This window comes from Convolutriloba macropyga, chromosome 8 (genome assembly GCF_964194025.1).
Source record: "Convolutriloba macropyga chromosome 8, txConMacr16.3, whole genome shotgun sequence".
NCBI lineage: Eukaryota > Metazoa > Xenacoelomorpha > Acoela > Convolutidae > Convolutriloba > Convolutriloba macropyga.
Genome location: NC_134475.1, coordinates 51,826,956 through 51,841,197, shown reverse-complemented (window position 1 = coordinate 51,841,197; position 14,242 = coordinate 51,826,956). Strand labels below are relative to the sequence as shown.

General features: G+C 34.0%; 1 protein-coding gene across 1 annotated transcript in view; it reads right to left on the bottom strand.

Moving 5' to 3' along the window:
- The window catches only part of LOC142345106 (solute carrier family 15 member 4-like), a 44,377-nt gene that overhangs the window by 12,541 nt on the left and 17,594 nt on the right, over positions 1 to 14,242 (bottom strand). The window contains exon 6 of the mRNA XM_075397192.1: positions 9,403 to 9,672. Within this exon, the coding sequence (XP_075253307.1) occupies positions 9,403 to 9,672 (270 nt within the window). The remainder of the gene's footprint in view (positions 1 to 9,402; positions 9,673 to 14,242) is intronic.

Genomic DNA, 14,242 nt, shown 5'->3' with positions numbered 1-14,242 from the left:
CTTCACGGTTCACTTTTAGCAGTAATGCTTAGCTGCTTGTAATTTTAACTGATCGGACAGTTTAAATCACGCATAAGACAAAAAAATTCAAAGACTCAAGAGTAACTCGAATAAGCAAAAACGGCGAGAAGAAAGTTTTGAATAAAAATACCTTTCAGTATGAATTCGTTGTGGAAAAATTTGGCCCCGTAGAAAATCAGAGGTTCTCGAGAAATGATGATTTTACGAAAGTTGGCGTTCTTCCAAATCTATGGAGGTATTTTGCTAATTTAAAAAAAGTTGCTACAAAAAACGTAAAAAGTTGCAACTAAATCTTTGAAAAAAAAAACGAATGACAATAGTTGATCAGACAAAAAGTTACCAGCTTTCAGAACCGATCATATCTCTCCTATAATTCATCTGATGGGAGGCCTCTGGCCCTTGAGCAGTCAATAACAGCAAATAAACAAAGTCATGGTGAACAAAGAATAACAGAAAAAAATGAATACATTGAATTTTAAAATTCTCTATATAAAAATTGAGAAAACTACAAAAACCTGCACTCGTTTGCACTTAACTGCACTCAACTCCAATTTTAAAATTCTGTAAATAAAAGTTGAGAAAACTACAAAATTCTGCACTTCACATTACTTTTGAGTAAAAAATGAACTGATATAATATTTTTAGCAAAAAAAATGTTCTCATTTGGTAGATTCTGTGTGATGTAGGCTCTTGCATTCAAAATAAATCTTTTAAAAACAGCCTGAAATAATTCTGCTTTTGCTTTTAATGGAAGGAACAGGAATTGAAATAACTGTTTAAAAACAGTGAAACAAAGGGGACAACAATTATTCTGATGAAAATGTTCAAATTTTATAAACATTACGCATATTTATTGTAATTTTGAGTCCTCGTTCGTCCTTCGTTGCTAGCAAAACCTTACAAATTTGTCTATAGCTCCCGATTGTCAATAAATCAGCATAAAAAGTTGGTATTCTTAAAATCAAACATTTGAAATACAAGACATCGTTTTTTAACCAATCTGTTTGAAAAAAATGGGGCGTAGTTTTTAATATCTGTTTCTATTAACAAATTTGATGCTTCGTTTTTATGGTGGATTTTTTGTATACGTGACCACTGAGGATAAACAAAACTAATCACTACTAATTTTGTTAAAACAATTTCAGAGCCTTTATGATTTTGAAGGCTCAATTTTTTCAAAAAATTTGGCGTATCTCCGGCGTATATAAAACCACAATAAAAAATTATAAATTTTTTTCTTCTTCGTTCACACAATCCTTAATTTCTATACCACTCAAAATGGAACTTTTAAAAGAAACTGTTGTTTGAGGTGATGAAATTTTTGTTCTTATTTAGAGAAGAATAAAGTCAATAGTGCACAAAAAATTTCTAAAATGTTACCAAGTACAACTAAAAATAACACTTGATGTCTCAATTGATGAACCTGTAATCATGTTCTCGGATTTGCACAAGCACAAGTTTTGCTTCTTCAGGTTAAGCAGTCGATTATAGATAGGTAAATCAAAGTTTTAAAGCGATACCACAATGAAAATCAAACGATATCAAACAAAATCAAATGATCAATAGATTTTACTTTATTAATTCAAGGAAAATTTATGGAACTATATTGAGGGCCCGCTCTTTTTCTCCAGATAAAATCGAAAACTTTTCTATGCATTCTACAAAGATAAAAAAATGGCACCATTAGAAAGCTTATTAAGTGCAGAGTTCCGATTAAAAGAAGACAAATAAAAATTTACAAATTACATCCACTCCTGTGCTCTCTCTCTCTCTCTCTCTCTCTCTCTCTCTCTATCTCTCTCTCTCTCTCTCTCTCTCTCTCTCTCTCTCTCTCTCTCTCGAACTGCATAAACACAACGTCCACCACTGCCACCAATAAATTTTAAGTATTTGTTTTTTTTTTCAAAAAAAACTGCTCTTATTAGTAATACAGGCCATAATTCAAGCGGATCTTGTTCGTTAGAGGACGTTTTGAGGCAACAATTTTTTCAGTTGTGTGCATTGGTAATTGAGAAATTTCCGAAACAAATGCATTGAAATTATCGGATTTTAGCCCATTTTTCCAAAAACCTATTTTTTGTGTTTTTTGTTTCAAAGGCGTCGTATAAGGTTTCTACTAGTTGCATTAATCACCAGAACTTCGGAAATCTTTCAAAAAATAATCGCAAATTTCTTGTTCCTCTCTTCCACATTTTCTATTTTTTCTATATGTCACATTTCTGAGAAGCTATTTTTCCAGAAGTCCTAAAGAAATTTTGCAAACATTTTTTTTAGTCTGCAGCAACAAAAACTTGACCTTAAAGAAGCTATATTTGAAAAAAAAATAATAAAAATAATTTTAGAGGAATCCTCATTTTTTAATTTGTTCAACCAATGTGTCTTTATGTCTCCGTTTGATCACAAATGACATACAATTATTTCTCGGAGTAATTTTCAATCAACTGAAGATTCAGGGAAAGCTGGAATTCAAGATTAAATGTCAGTTTTTGTCAATTTCGTGTTTTTTTCTTTGAGAACTTTGAAAAATTGCCCTTAACATTTGTCACTGTTCAATAAATACTTGCTCAGTTAAAAATTTCTATTTGAAATCTTGTTCTAGCCATATGTAACGCTAATGGTAGCTTTAAATAACCTGGTGTTTTTGGTTTTTTAGCTTTTGTTCAAATTAATGGTTGGGTAAGTTTTCAGAAGAACCAATGGGTAAACTTTAGCAAACTAAAAAAAACAAACAAACGGAACCTATTATCTCTAATTTTTGTCGCATTATGTTTTAGTTTTTGATCGATTGTTCCGATTGGAGGCAATTGAATGGTGGAGGCTATCAATTAATTTTTGCAACATTTAGACACTTAAATTAAAGCTAGAAATAAACTCCGACTAAGCAAAATTTAAGCAACAAACCTAAAAAAAGTGCAACGGTTCCGGAATTTGAATATGAAAAGAAAAAGAACTTCGCAAAAGATAAAGGAAAAGATCACCGTGGTTGGAATCTATTGTGGATTTATGGGAGTCATGATTTGGGATAAAAACAAACTTAACAATTTTAGGATATGTCTCCTTATATGCTGAAAAAAAATCAAAATAAAAAAGGGTGGTAAAGCAATGAAAACTATCGCAAGATTCAATAGTGACAATCTATTAACACCACTCAGGTATTCAAATGTAGCTTCAGAGCATCAAGATTATTAAAAAATGTGGAAAGATTGTTCAATAACATAACCACCATGGACAAAATGAGAAAAAAGTTTTTAAAAAGTATCCTGAATAAACAAAATTAGGGCCAAAACTTAATCCAATTTGATCGAAATATGTATATATATTTCTTGGAAATTTTGTAGTCAAAGAAAAATATGCTGAAAACTTGACTTAACGGTAATACAATTGGTCCCATATAGTGGACCTATCTAAAACGGATTTAACCACAAAATTTAGGAAAAAGGTGCCAACTTATCTTAAATTACCGTTGAAGAACGGTAAAAAAACTGTTCATCAAAAGTTAGGAATGTCCTGTTGTTTATTTGTATCATTCTTACAAAATGATCTTTTTTCACCTTTAAATGGCCTAGATCATTTCTGTTTTTTTTTGTGGACTATGTTGGAACTTTCTGCTCTTGTCACAGACTTGCACAAGCAGTCCTCTTCTACTATCTTGCTGACTTTACATGGAAAACACTGTCGTTTAGATTATTTCACAATGAGTGTTTTTGTACGAGGAAAATAATATTGAATGCAGTCAAAAGTATTTGGTATTGAGCTCGGGAGAAAACTGAAAAATTTTTGGATCATGAAACATCTAATTCGTTCTTTTTTTGATTTTCTTGTAGTGTATAGAACGGATGATAAAAATTATTCTACGGAATATGCTCACGGAACTTTGCAAACGATGTCGGAAAAAACAGTTGTGGTTGGAACCTATGGTAGATTTATAAAGATAAATGATATGTGATAGAATAACAATCTAACAATTTGAATTAGTTTCTCCCTATATGCAGAAAAAAACGAGAAAAAACATTAAAAAAGCAATAAAAAACTATCTGAGGTTTCAATTATGGCAAGCTAACAACACCACTAAGGTATTCAAATGTGACTTCAGAGCATCAAGTTTATGAAAAACTGTGAAAAGATTGTTCAGTAACATAATTACGCAAAATTCATAGAAATGTAGAAGAAAAATTTGAAAAAATTATACCGAATAAACAAAATTAGGACCAAAAATTAATCCAGTTTGACCGAAAAACTTTTTTTTGAAAACAGTTGAAGTCAATGAAGAATATGCTGAAAATTTGACTTGACGGTAAATCAATTGGTTCCAATTGGTGGACCAATGTAAACCGGAGTTAAACATAAAAGTTCTGATAACTTTATATCAGAAAGGTGCCATTTTATTTTACATTATCGTGGAAGAACGGTGAAAGATTGTTCATCATAGTATCTGAATAGAATGGTGTTTATTATATCATTCTTATGAATTACCATTTTTTCTACTTTTCCTCCTGTTTGCATATTTTGCAATAATGAACAATGGGCTCGATCATCTTACTATGTTGGAACTGTAACGCTAGGCACAAACTCGCACGACCGGTCTTGTTTTATTATCTTTCCAACTTAAAATCAAAATTATTGTTGCTTAGATTTTTTCATAATGAGTGTTTTTGTGCGCAGACAAGGTTATTGAATGCAGGTAAAAGTATTTGGTAATGAGCTCGAGAAAAAAATGAAAATTCTTTCGGAACACGAAACATCTAATTCGCCTTTTTGGTTTTCTAGTAGTATATAGAACAAGACGATAAAACTTGTGCTGTGGAATATGCTCACACTTTTTTGGAACCCCAATTTCTTTCAAAGTATTAGTGTTGTAGCTTTTTGAATGGACGCGGGTCATGGTGACTAAACGTATGGAACATTTCACTTCATTTTGTTTTGCCCTTGTTCAAATGATGTTTGCTAAAACTGGTTCTCTGAAATCTTGGGATTTGATGTTTCCCGACATAATAGTTTACATGAGAAGAAATTGCGACTGATTACATGAATAAATTCCTACGTTGCTTGTACGACGTTTTGATTTTAGTTTATCTTAATTTTTTGTACGCAATTAATGCTTACGCTAACGTTCCAACAAGGTACGTACAACATAATTTCTGCTTTTAAAGCTTGGTTACTGCTTCATAAGCATTAATTGTGCCAAGACGCAAAAAAATGTGTGAAATTTAGAAGTATTCATAGAAATTTCATTCTCATTTTTTCCGCTGAAAAAAAAACAAAAATCAAATTCGTTACCAATTTACTTTTCACTGTTTGCTAAATTGCTACGCTACGTCAACATTTTCATGAATTGAAATACAAAAACAGCCTAAATTGATATCGTGATCCAGTGCACAGTATGCATAAAAACTTTACCTCAATAAAGAGTTTCCCATAACGTATATCGCTTTCTCATGCTACGATACAATTTCCTCGGGCACAATTAGACAAAATCCCAAAAAAACGAATTTTTTTTCAAAAATGCTGCAAAAAAGTCAATCAAGTGTTTTCATTCAAAAGAAAAAAGCAAGTGTTTTTGTTCAAAACGCTTTATGAATACGCTCAAAAATTTTATCCCTCTGGAAGAACGTTGGTTTCAGTGATGAAACTAGAGTGAGAATCTCCAGCAACGGAAAAGTTTGATTTTTTTGAAGAAATGGAAACAGATTTGCTGAAAACGCAAATGAAAAGAAGTTTAGTTCGGAGAAAAAAATACTCATGTTTTGGGGCGCAACACAATCAGATGTACGGATAATGCGTGTTAGGTACGGATAATGCCTGTCGGGCACAATTAGACAAAATCCCAAAAAAAAAATGATTTTCTTTTTAAAAAATGCTGCAAAAAAGTCAATCAAGTGTTTTCATTCAAAAGAAAAAAGCAAGTGTTTTTGTTCAAAACGCTTTATGAATACGCTCAAAAATTTTATCCCTCTGGAAGAACGTTGGTTTCAGTGATGAAACTAGAGTGAGAATCTCCAGCAACGGAAAAGTTTGATTTTTTTGAAGAAATGGAAACAGATTTGCTGAAAACGCAAAAGAAAAGAAGTTTAGTTCGGAGAAAAAAATACTCATGTTTTGGGGTGCAACACAATCAGATGTACGGATAATGCGTGTTAGGTACGGATAATGCCTGTCGGGCACAATTAGACAAAATCCCAAAAAAAAATGATTTTTTTTTTAAAAAATGCTGCAAAGAAGTCAATCAAGTGTTTTCATTCAAAAGAAAAAAGCAAGTGTTTTTGTTCAAAACGCTTTATGAATACGCTCAAAATTTTTATCCCTCTGGAAGAACGTTGGTTTCAGTGATGAAACTAGAGTGAGAATCTCCAGCAACGGAAAAGTTTGATTTTTTTGAAGAAATGGAAACAGATTTGCTGAAAACGCAAAAGAAAAGAAGTTTATTTCGGAGAAAAAATTACTCATGTTTTGGGGTGCAACACAATCAGATGTACGGATAATGCGTGTTAGGTACGGATAATGCGTGTCGGGCACAATTAGACAAAATCCCAAAAAAAATGAATTTTTTTTTTAATATGCTGCAAAAAAGTCAATCAAGTGTTTTCATTCAAAAGAAAAAAAGCAAGTGTTTTTGTTCAAAACGCTTTATGAAAACGCTCAAAAATTTTATCCTTCTGGAAGAACGTTGGTTTCAGTGATGAAACTAGAGTGAGAATCTCCAGCAACGGAAAAGTTTGATTTTTTTGAAGAAATGGAAACAGATTTGCTGAAAACGCAAAAGAAAAGAAGTTTAGTTCGGAGAAAAAATTACTCATGTTTTGGGGTGTAACACAATCAGATGTACGGATAATGCATGTTAGGTGTCCTCGCAATCTAAACTTTGTCTGTTATTTAAACATTTTGAATAAATACCAAGAATAAAAAGCCTTGTCAGGATCCTATTTTTCAACAAAATAAAGTTTCAATGCATAAATCGGAGATTATTGGCTGTTTCCAAGAGAAGGCGTGGAATGTTCTGGATTGACCGGCACATAGTCCAGATCTGAATCCAATCGAAAACATTTGAGCGATTTTGAAGCAGCCATTACCAAAACAGAAATTTTTTTTGTGAAAATCTAGAAAGAAAATGTCAGAACTCTTGAGCAAACCTGGCGCATATGACGTCAATAGTTTGTATGGAAACTATAAAAACCGCCTGCTAGACATTAAAAAATGGAAAGGTATAATGACGCGTTTTTAGAGAACAAAATTGAAATCAAAACAAGATTTTATTTGATATTTGTAATGCTTTTTGAATAATCCTCAGGTAATTGACGCTTTTTGGCACCATAGATATGTATATTTGAAAAACTTTAGGGTGTGCAGTTCTAATTTACTTTATTGCAGAGCAGCATTTTTACGGATAGCGCATAATTTTTACAGGAGGTACAAATTCTCTTGCCCCCGAGTTTTTCAACAAAAATGATAAAGAATTTATTCCTGTTATACTTAGTGCTCCCACAATGTTTGCAAATTCAATTAACAGCTCAGTGAACTTTTTATTTCAGAGTTTTTAATGTGAGTTGTGTAAAGTTTGGCTGAATCTTACGCCAAATTGGTGATCCATAAAATTGATATTCAAATGATGAACATTTTTTTGGGTTTCAGAATTTCGTTCAAGGGGCCGGAACATTATCTGAGAACCTGCTTATGGTATTCATTTGTCAGGAGTTTGAACTGAATTGTACTAATTTTATTGCAGAGGTTAGATTTTAATTTTTTTTTACTTTTTCCTCTGATTGATTTAAATTATTACGTCGCATCCCTTTGGGTAAGTTGAAAAAAATTATTGGTATGCAGTGAGTAGTACCTTTGCATTTGAAAATTTGGCGGTTTTGGCCAGATGTATTTGATCGGTCATCTCATCGTCCAATTTTATCAGCGATTATACCAACCGAATCCCCCCTCTCACCTTGAGTAACACTTGGTCAATTAAATGTCTTTTGAGATTATGGGCTCTTTCCGAGAGAAGGAGTGGAACGTACAGGATTGGTCGGCATATAGTCCAGATCTGAATCCAATCGAAAACAATCGAGCGATTTTGAAGCAGCCATTACCAAAACAGAATTTTTTTTGTGAAAATCTAGAAAAAAATGTCAGAAATCTGGATCAAACCTGGCGCATTCGACGTCAAGAACTTGTATGGAAACTATAGAAACCGTCTGCTAGACGTTAAAAATGTAAAGGTATAAGGACACTATTTTAGAGAACAAATTTGAAATCATAACATTTTTTTATTTGATATTTGTAATGCTTTTTGAATATTTTTCATGTATTTGTAGCTTTTTGGCACCATAGCGGATGTATATCTCAAAATCTTTAGAGTTTGCAGTTCTAAGTTACTGTATTGCAGAGCAGCAAATTTACGGATAGCGCATAATTTTTACAGGAGGTACAAATTCTCTTGCCGTCGAGTTTTTCAATGAAAATGATAAAGAATTTATTCCCGTTATACTTTTAGCTCACACAATGTTTGCAAATTCATTTAACAGCTAAGTGATCTTTTGTTTCAGAGTTTTTAATATGAGTTGTTTAAAGTTTGGCTGAACTTTGGTGAGCCATAAAATTAAAATTCAAATGATGAACAATTTTTTTTTGGTTTCAGAATTTTGTTTAAGGGGCGGGAACATTATGTGGGACCCTGCTGATGATATTCAAATGTCAGGAATGTGAACTGAATTGTATTGATTTTATTCGAGAGGTTAGGTTTTAATTTTTTTTACTTTTTCCTCTGATAGATTTAAATTATTACGTCGCATCCCATTGGGTGAGTTAAAAAATTTTATTGGTATGCAGTTAGTAGTACCTTTGCATTTGAAAAAGTGGCGGTTTTGGCCAGATGTATTTGATCTGTCATCTCATTGGCCAATTTCATCAGTAATTATACCAAAACGAATCCCCCTCTCACCTTGAGTAACATTCAGTCAATTAAGTGTCTTCGGGTAATTAGACACTTGCTCCTCTTTCATAAAGATTCGTTCATATCGTTTCCAATCAGTTTAGGAGCGCCCTTTTCAAACTTTCAAAAACACCATTAACATCTGGCTCCAATGAAACGCGAGCAATAGAAGTTTGTTCTAGTCAGCTCCGGTCAAATTGGTAACTTTTTGTGTTTTAGAGCTTTATTCATGAAGAAAACTCAAAGGAGTTTGAAAATCATGCAAGATCTTCGATACGTACGCAAGATCTTGTAATATAACTATCTATTCTTGGCCAGGAGCCTGATTGGAAAATTGTACGGAAAGACAATGATCTTAGATTACGCAAATTTCAATTCTATCCTGTTCACTAAATACATAACCTTTCAAAATAGTCGCCCAGTTTTCAAAACTGGCCAGAAATAATTATCTTGGATCTACTAACACTGCGCGTACTCATTGTCAGGTGCCTGGAGATATGCGAACTGATAAGCAGTGACAATAACGAATATTTGAGAAAATGCTGCCAATACAAATTGTGGCCATTGAACGTAGAACTCCATCACGTGCTCAGATGCGGCCTTGTTCGCAACTCCATTTATATACTGGATTATATAACAGGTCCCTAATTGGTCCTGACTGTGGCTGTGGACACACTGGTCGTAATTGTGTCTTCGTACGCTGTCAACTATGCCTGCAGTTGCAACGGATAAACCTGAAATTGCACAGCTATGTTCAGTTTTAACTTGATTAAATTATAACCCTAACCCACCAGAAGACCGAACAAAAACGACACAAGAATTGTTCGGTATGTACGGTCTTCCACGTAAGAAATCGTCGGTATGTTCGGCATCTTCGGTATCTAAAGAAAGAAAGAAAGATAAAAAGAAAGAATATGTTTCTCCAGGAAAGATATTTACACAGCAACAAAAAAACTAAAGTCAGTATAACTAACGCTGCAAGGAATAATGCTGGCAACTAATAGCCTAGAGAGGACAGGCAACGAGGCCCTGGGGCCTACCAAACGCCTACCCTAAGAGATATACATCAATCGAGATCAAAAAAAAAGAAATTTTTTAAAATTTTTTTTGGAATTTTTCAAGAGTTTTTTCCTCGTAAGACCTGCAGTTTTAACTGCAGCATTCTCGCCTGCACTGAGTTAACGATGTCACGAGAGACATTAATCTAATAAAAACAGATTTTTTAAAAAATTTTCTAAGTTTTTTCAGAGGAAAAGGAAAAAAATCACAAAAATGGGCATATCTCAAAAAATAGAAGCTGCTGGAGGGTCAAATTTTTACACATGAAAGTCGATCCTATTTTGGACATCCTGTAGTCTGCAGTCAAGGGGTCCCTTTTTACAAGACGCATTTATCGATGGTAAAAAGGAGCATTTGCTACATTACCCACCAAAAACACAGTTGATCACGTCATAAGTTAGAGTTTAAAAAACTATCCCAAAAACGATGAACAAAAGCACTGAGTTGTCTGGCAGACAAGCTTTCGACATTTTCTGGTAGTAAAGCTGCTGATAGAGGTGTATTGTATAATCTTGCAGATCTGAAGTATATAGAGTTTCTCTTCAGTTTGGTTCTACATAATTTAATCTTTAGGAAAGGTTTGTAGGCAACTTCTGGTGGAATGACTATTTGCTTCAAGTTCGAACAAAAAGGTTTAAATATTGCTCACAATGCTGCCCTTTAATTGAGCGCAAGACAAACTTAAGGAGCATATATATATATGTAGTTCATAAACACTGAGCACCTTATGATTCCCTAACAAATCGAACGAATGATCTCTTTCCTTCCGGAAGTGTATCAGTTTCACGATTTTCTTTTGTATTTGCGAAATGCGCAAGGTTGCGGAGGAGCAGCAGCATCCGAAAATAAAGACTTCATATTGAATAATTGATTTGACATTAGAGTTATAGTACAGCTTGAGCTCCTTGTTGGGAACAAAATGTCGAAGCTTCGAAATTATCCCACCTTGGGTTCCTAACCTTTTCATAACGTAATCTACACGAGAAACAAAAGATAGCTTAGATTCCAACATTATTCCTAAATACTTACACACAGATTCACAATGCGCAAATCAATTATTAAGGTAAAAGGGGACATTATTGGAAGCACTGGTTCCTAAGTTCATACAGATGGTTTTATTTACATCAAGAAATAGTTTATTGGCGTTCAGCCAACTTTTCACAGAATTTAGGTCCTTTGCAATACACTTGGGTGTCAAGCCAGACAGATTCGTGTCATCTGCAAACAGAAACACGTCAACGCTATCGCAGCACAATGGCAGCCATTTATGTAATTAAGAAAGAGAAGAGGGCCAAGAACCGACCCTTGTGGAAGGCCACAAGACACTTCACGCGAGCCAGATGTATAACCCTGCAATTCAACCTTTTCCAATCTGTTAGATAAATAACTTCTGAATCATTTAAAGGCATTTCCACGAATCCTCTAGCGAAGCAATTTTTCGTTAGTATTAATCTTCGTAAATATTATTAAAGAAAAAACTACAGAGGTAAAAATGTCCCTACCTTATTAATTATGAGAAAAGAGTGGTATTTTGCGCAACTAAGCAGGTTTTTCCACAAGCAATCTGTAATTTTCAGACAACCCTGAAATCTTTGAAGCAAACTACAGCAATAGTTGCAGCTTATTCATAACCAATCCATCATTTTACTGAATTTATAGCGGTTTTAACCGTTTACTTGGACTCATTTCTCCCATAGTTGTTTGTTTGCAACTTCGCCGTAGCTGTTCTCCAGTAGCCGTTCTCCAGCAACTAAGCAGGTTGTTCCGCAAGCAATCTGTAATTTTCAGACAACCCTGAAATCTTTGAAGCGAACTACAGCAATAGTTGCAGCTAACTCAAAACCAATCCATCATTTTACTGAATTTATAGCGGTTTATACCGTTTACTTGGACTCATTTCTCCCATGGTTGTTTGTTTGCAACTTCGCCGTAGCCGTTCTCCAGTCCGCGTGAGAAAAAAGGAGGGAAACACCACCAGAAAATACAGGAAAATCTCAAAAGTTGGTTTTTTGAATCATCTTGAGATAATTTTCCGACAACACTTCAGATTATCCTTATTATCCAAGGAAACGCCGACAACAAATATCTGTTACGTTTAAAAACGACGTTACCGAAATTTTGTTAAGTTTGAATAACGATGATACGGAATCTTTCTTTTGTTTTAAAAACGACGATACCGAATCCCTCTTACGTTTAAAAACAACGGTGCCAAATCTTTCTTATGTTAAAAACTGAACAAAAACGATGATACTGACGAAAAAGTCGCAGGAACTTAAGTCATTTTTACTTAGAAAAAACCACGATACCGACAATTTCTTATGTTTGAAAACCGACAATCTCCCAACTACAGAAGTTACTAGGTTAAATTCACCAAACAAGTAAATGTCTACAATCCCTAGCTCAGAGGTCAATTTATAAACAAAAGACCCTGGTCGTCCGATAATGGGTCTTAAAAGACTTTATGTCAACTTAAACGGCAAGGATTGACTATGGGTCAACCTATATAAGTCGGTGTAGACGATGCTTCAATGCTTTGACCCAAATGGCAACATGTTTAATTTAAACTAAACGTTACCCCAGTGATCCCTCTGGTCTAAAACACGAGGAGTATTTGCATGGAAAAAAATGAGTTTAAGGAAGTGAGTGAAACAAAAACACAAAACAATTCTCCTGCCTACTTACCTCTCACTGATTTTCTGTGTTCTAGAGTCTGCATGTCTGTGTTATTGTTTGTCTTTGAGTGATGTCACATGTTGTGTTATGTGTTTTTATAGAGTTCGATTGTATTGTGTTTTAGTCAGGTTTCTTTAATTGAACACGGGTAGCTTTTAATTTGTACTTCTTAGGGACACTTATGACCTTGGAATGGTCACCAAACCCAACGTTGCCCCAGGAAAAAAGTATCCATGACCTTTTGATTTCAAACAAGTATGTCTCTGATGGTGCAATTGGTAAGCTTTATATGTATCTATGAGTGCTTAAAAAGCACGTCTAAAGAACTCATGATCCTGAAAAATAGCACCAATTACTTGCTAAAAAAGTCCAATGGAAAAATCAATGATTGCTGTGAAAACGCTTTTCATCAACTTATTAAACGACTATAGGTCCAGAATATATTGTGGAGAAAAACACCTTCAATACGTTCTGAAAACCACATTTGCTGAAAACAGTGACACAGCAAACATTGTAGACAAAATCTAAATAAATCGGAACAAAATTCGATAAATTCTTAACGCAAATTGTGGTGACAGTAGAATTGTAAATGGGCGACTAAGCCCACCCACCTGAATCATCAACCGGAATATTCCTTTTTTATTTATTGATCAGTAACGCGGAGCTGAACAAAAGGGAACAAGTTGAACATTTACAGAACAGAGGTATTTCTTCTCTTCACTACAGAAACAATTAAAATTGCTGATATCCATTATTGAAGCGCAAAAGCCAGTGCGTCGAAATTTTTCGACATAATCAATAAAGGCGAAAAGAATGGACTGAACGCAATGGTGCTGTTTCTTTCAAATTAGACTACTGAACAACTGAAAGGCTTAATCTGAGAACACAATTCATCCTTTGAAATGAAGTCTCACAACTTTGGCAAACAAAAACTATCAAACCAATTTGTAGTCAACACAAAAAAACCCTAATTAAAAAAACTTATTTGGTTCAAAAAACTTTGGATCTTTTCCATTAGAGCCCCCAGTACTATATGCGCACCGCAATTACAGAGAACACGTCATTACATAGTAAATCAGTATGTAAAAAAATTGCACGTGAGTCGGGGGTGCAAATAATATGCACTCACTAAGCTGGGGGTGGAGTACAGAGGATAAACGGATAATATCCAAAAAATCTTTTTCTTAGGAGGAATTCAGTCACCATAGTTATCATTTTTTATATGGTTACAAATCAATTGTTAAAATTGCTTGAGCTTCTATTGAGCCGGTCGCTTCTAGTTGTGTTTTTGATATCAATTTTTGATCTAGGAACAGTTAAATTTTATCTTGAAAGGAAGATTGAGTTGACTTCTTTTAAAGGACAAGTTTTCACCAAAATCAGGTTGTTTTCACCACCATAAATTGTTCAAACCATAACCCAGTGCTGATTACAATGCGGATTTCAGCGGATTACAATGCGGACAAAGAGAAAACATCGGGAAAATTCCTGAAACAACTCAAAGAATTTTCAATTTCAAAACCAAAACAACTATACCCTGAATTGACTTGGAAGCTGCTTTGAAAACAATTT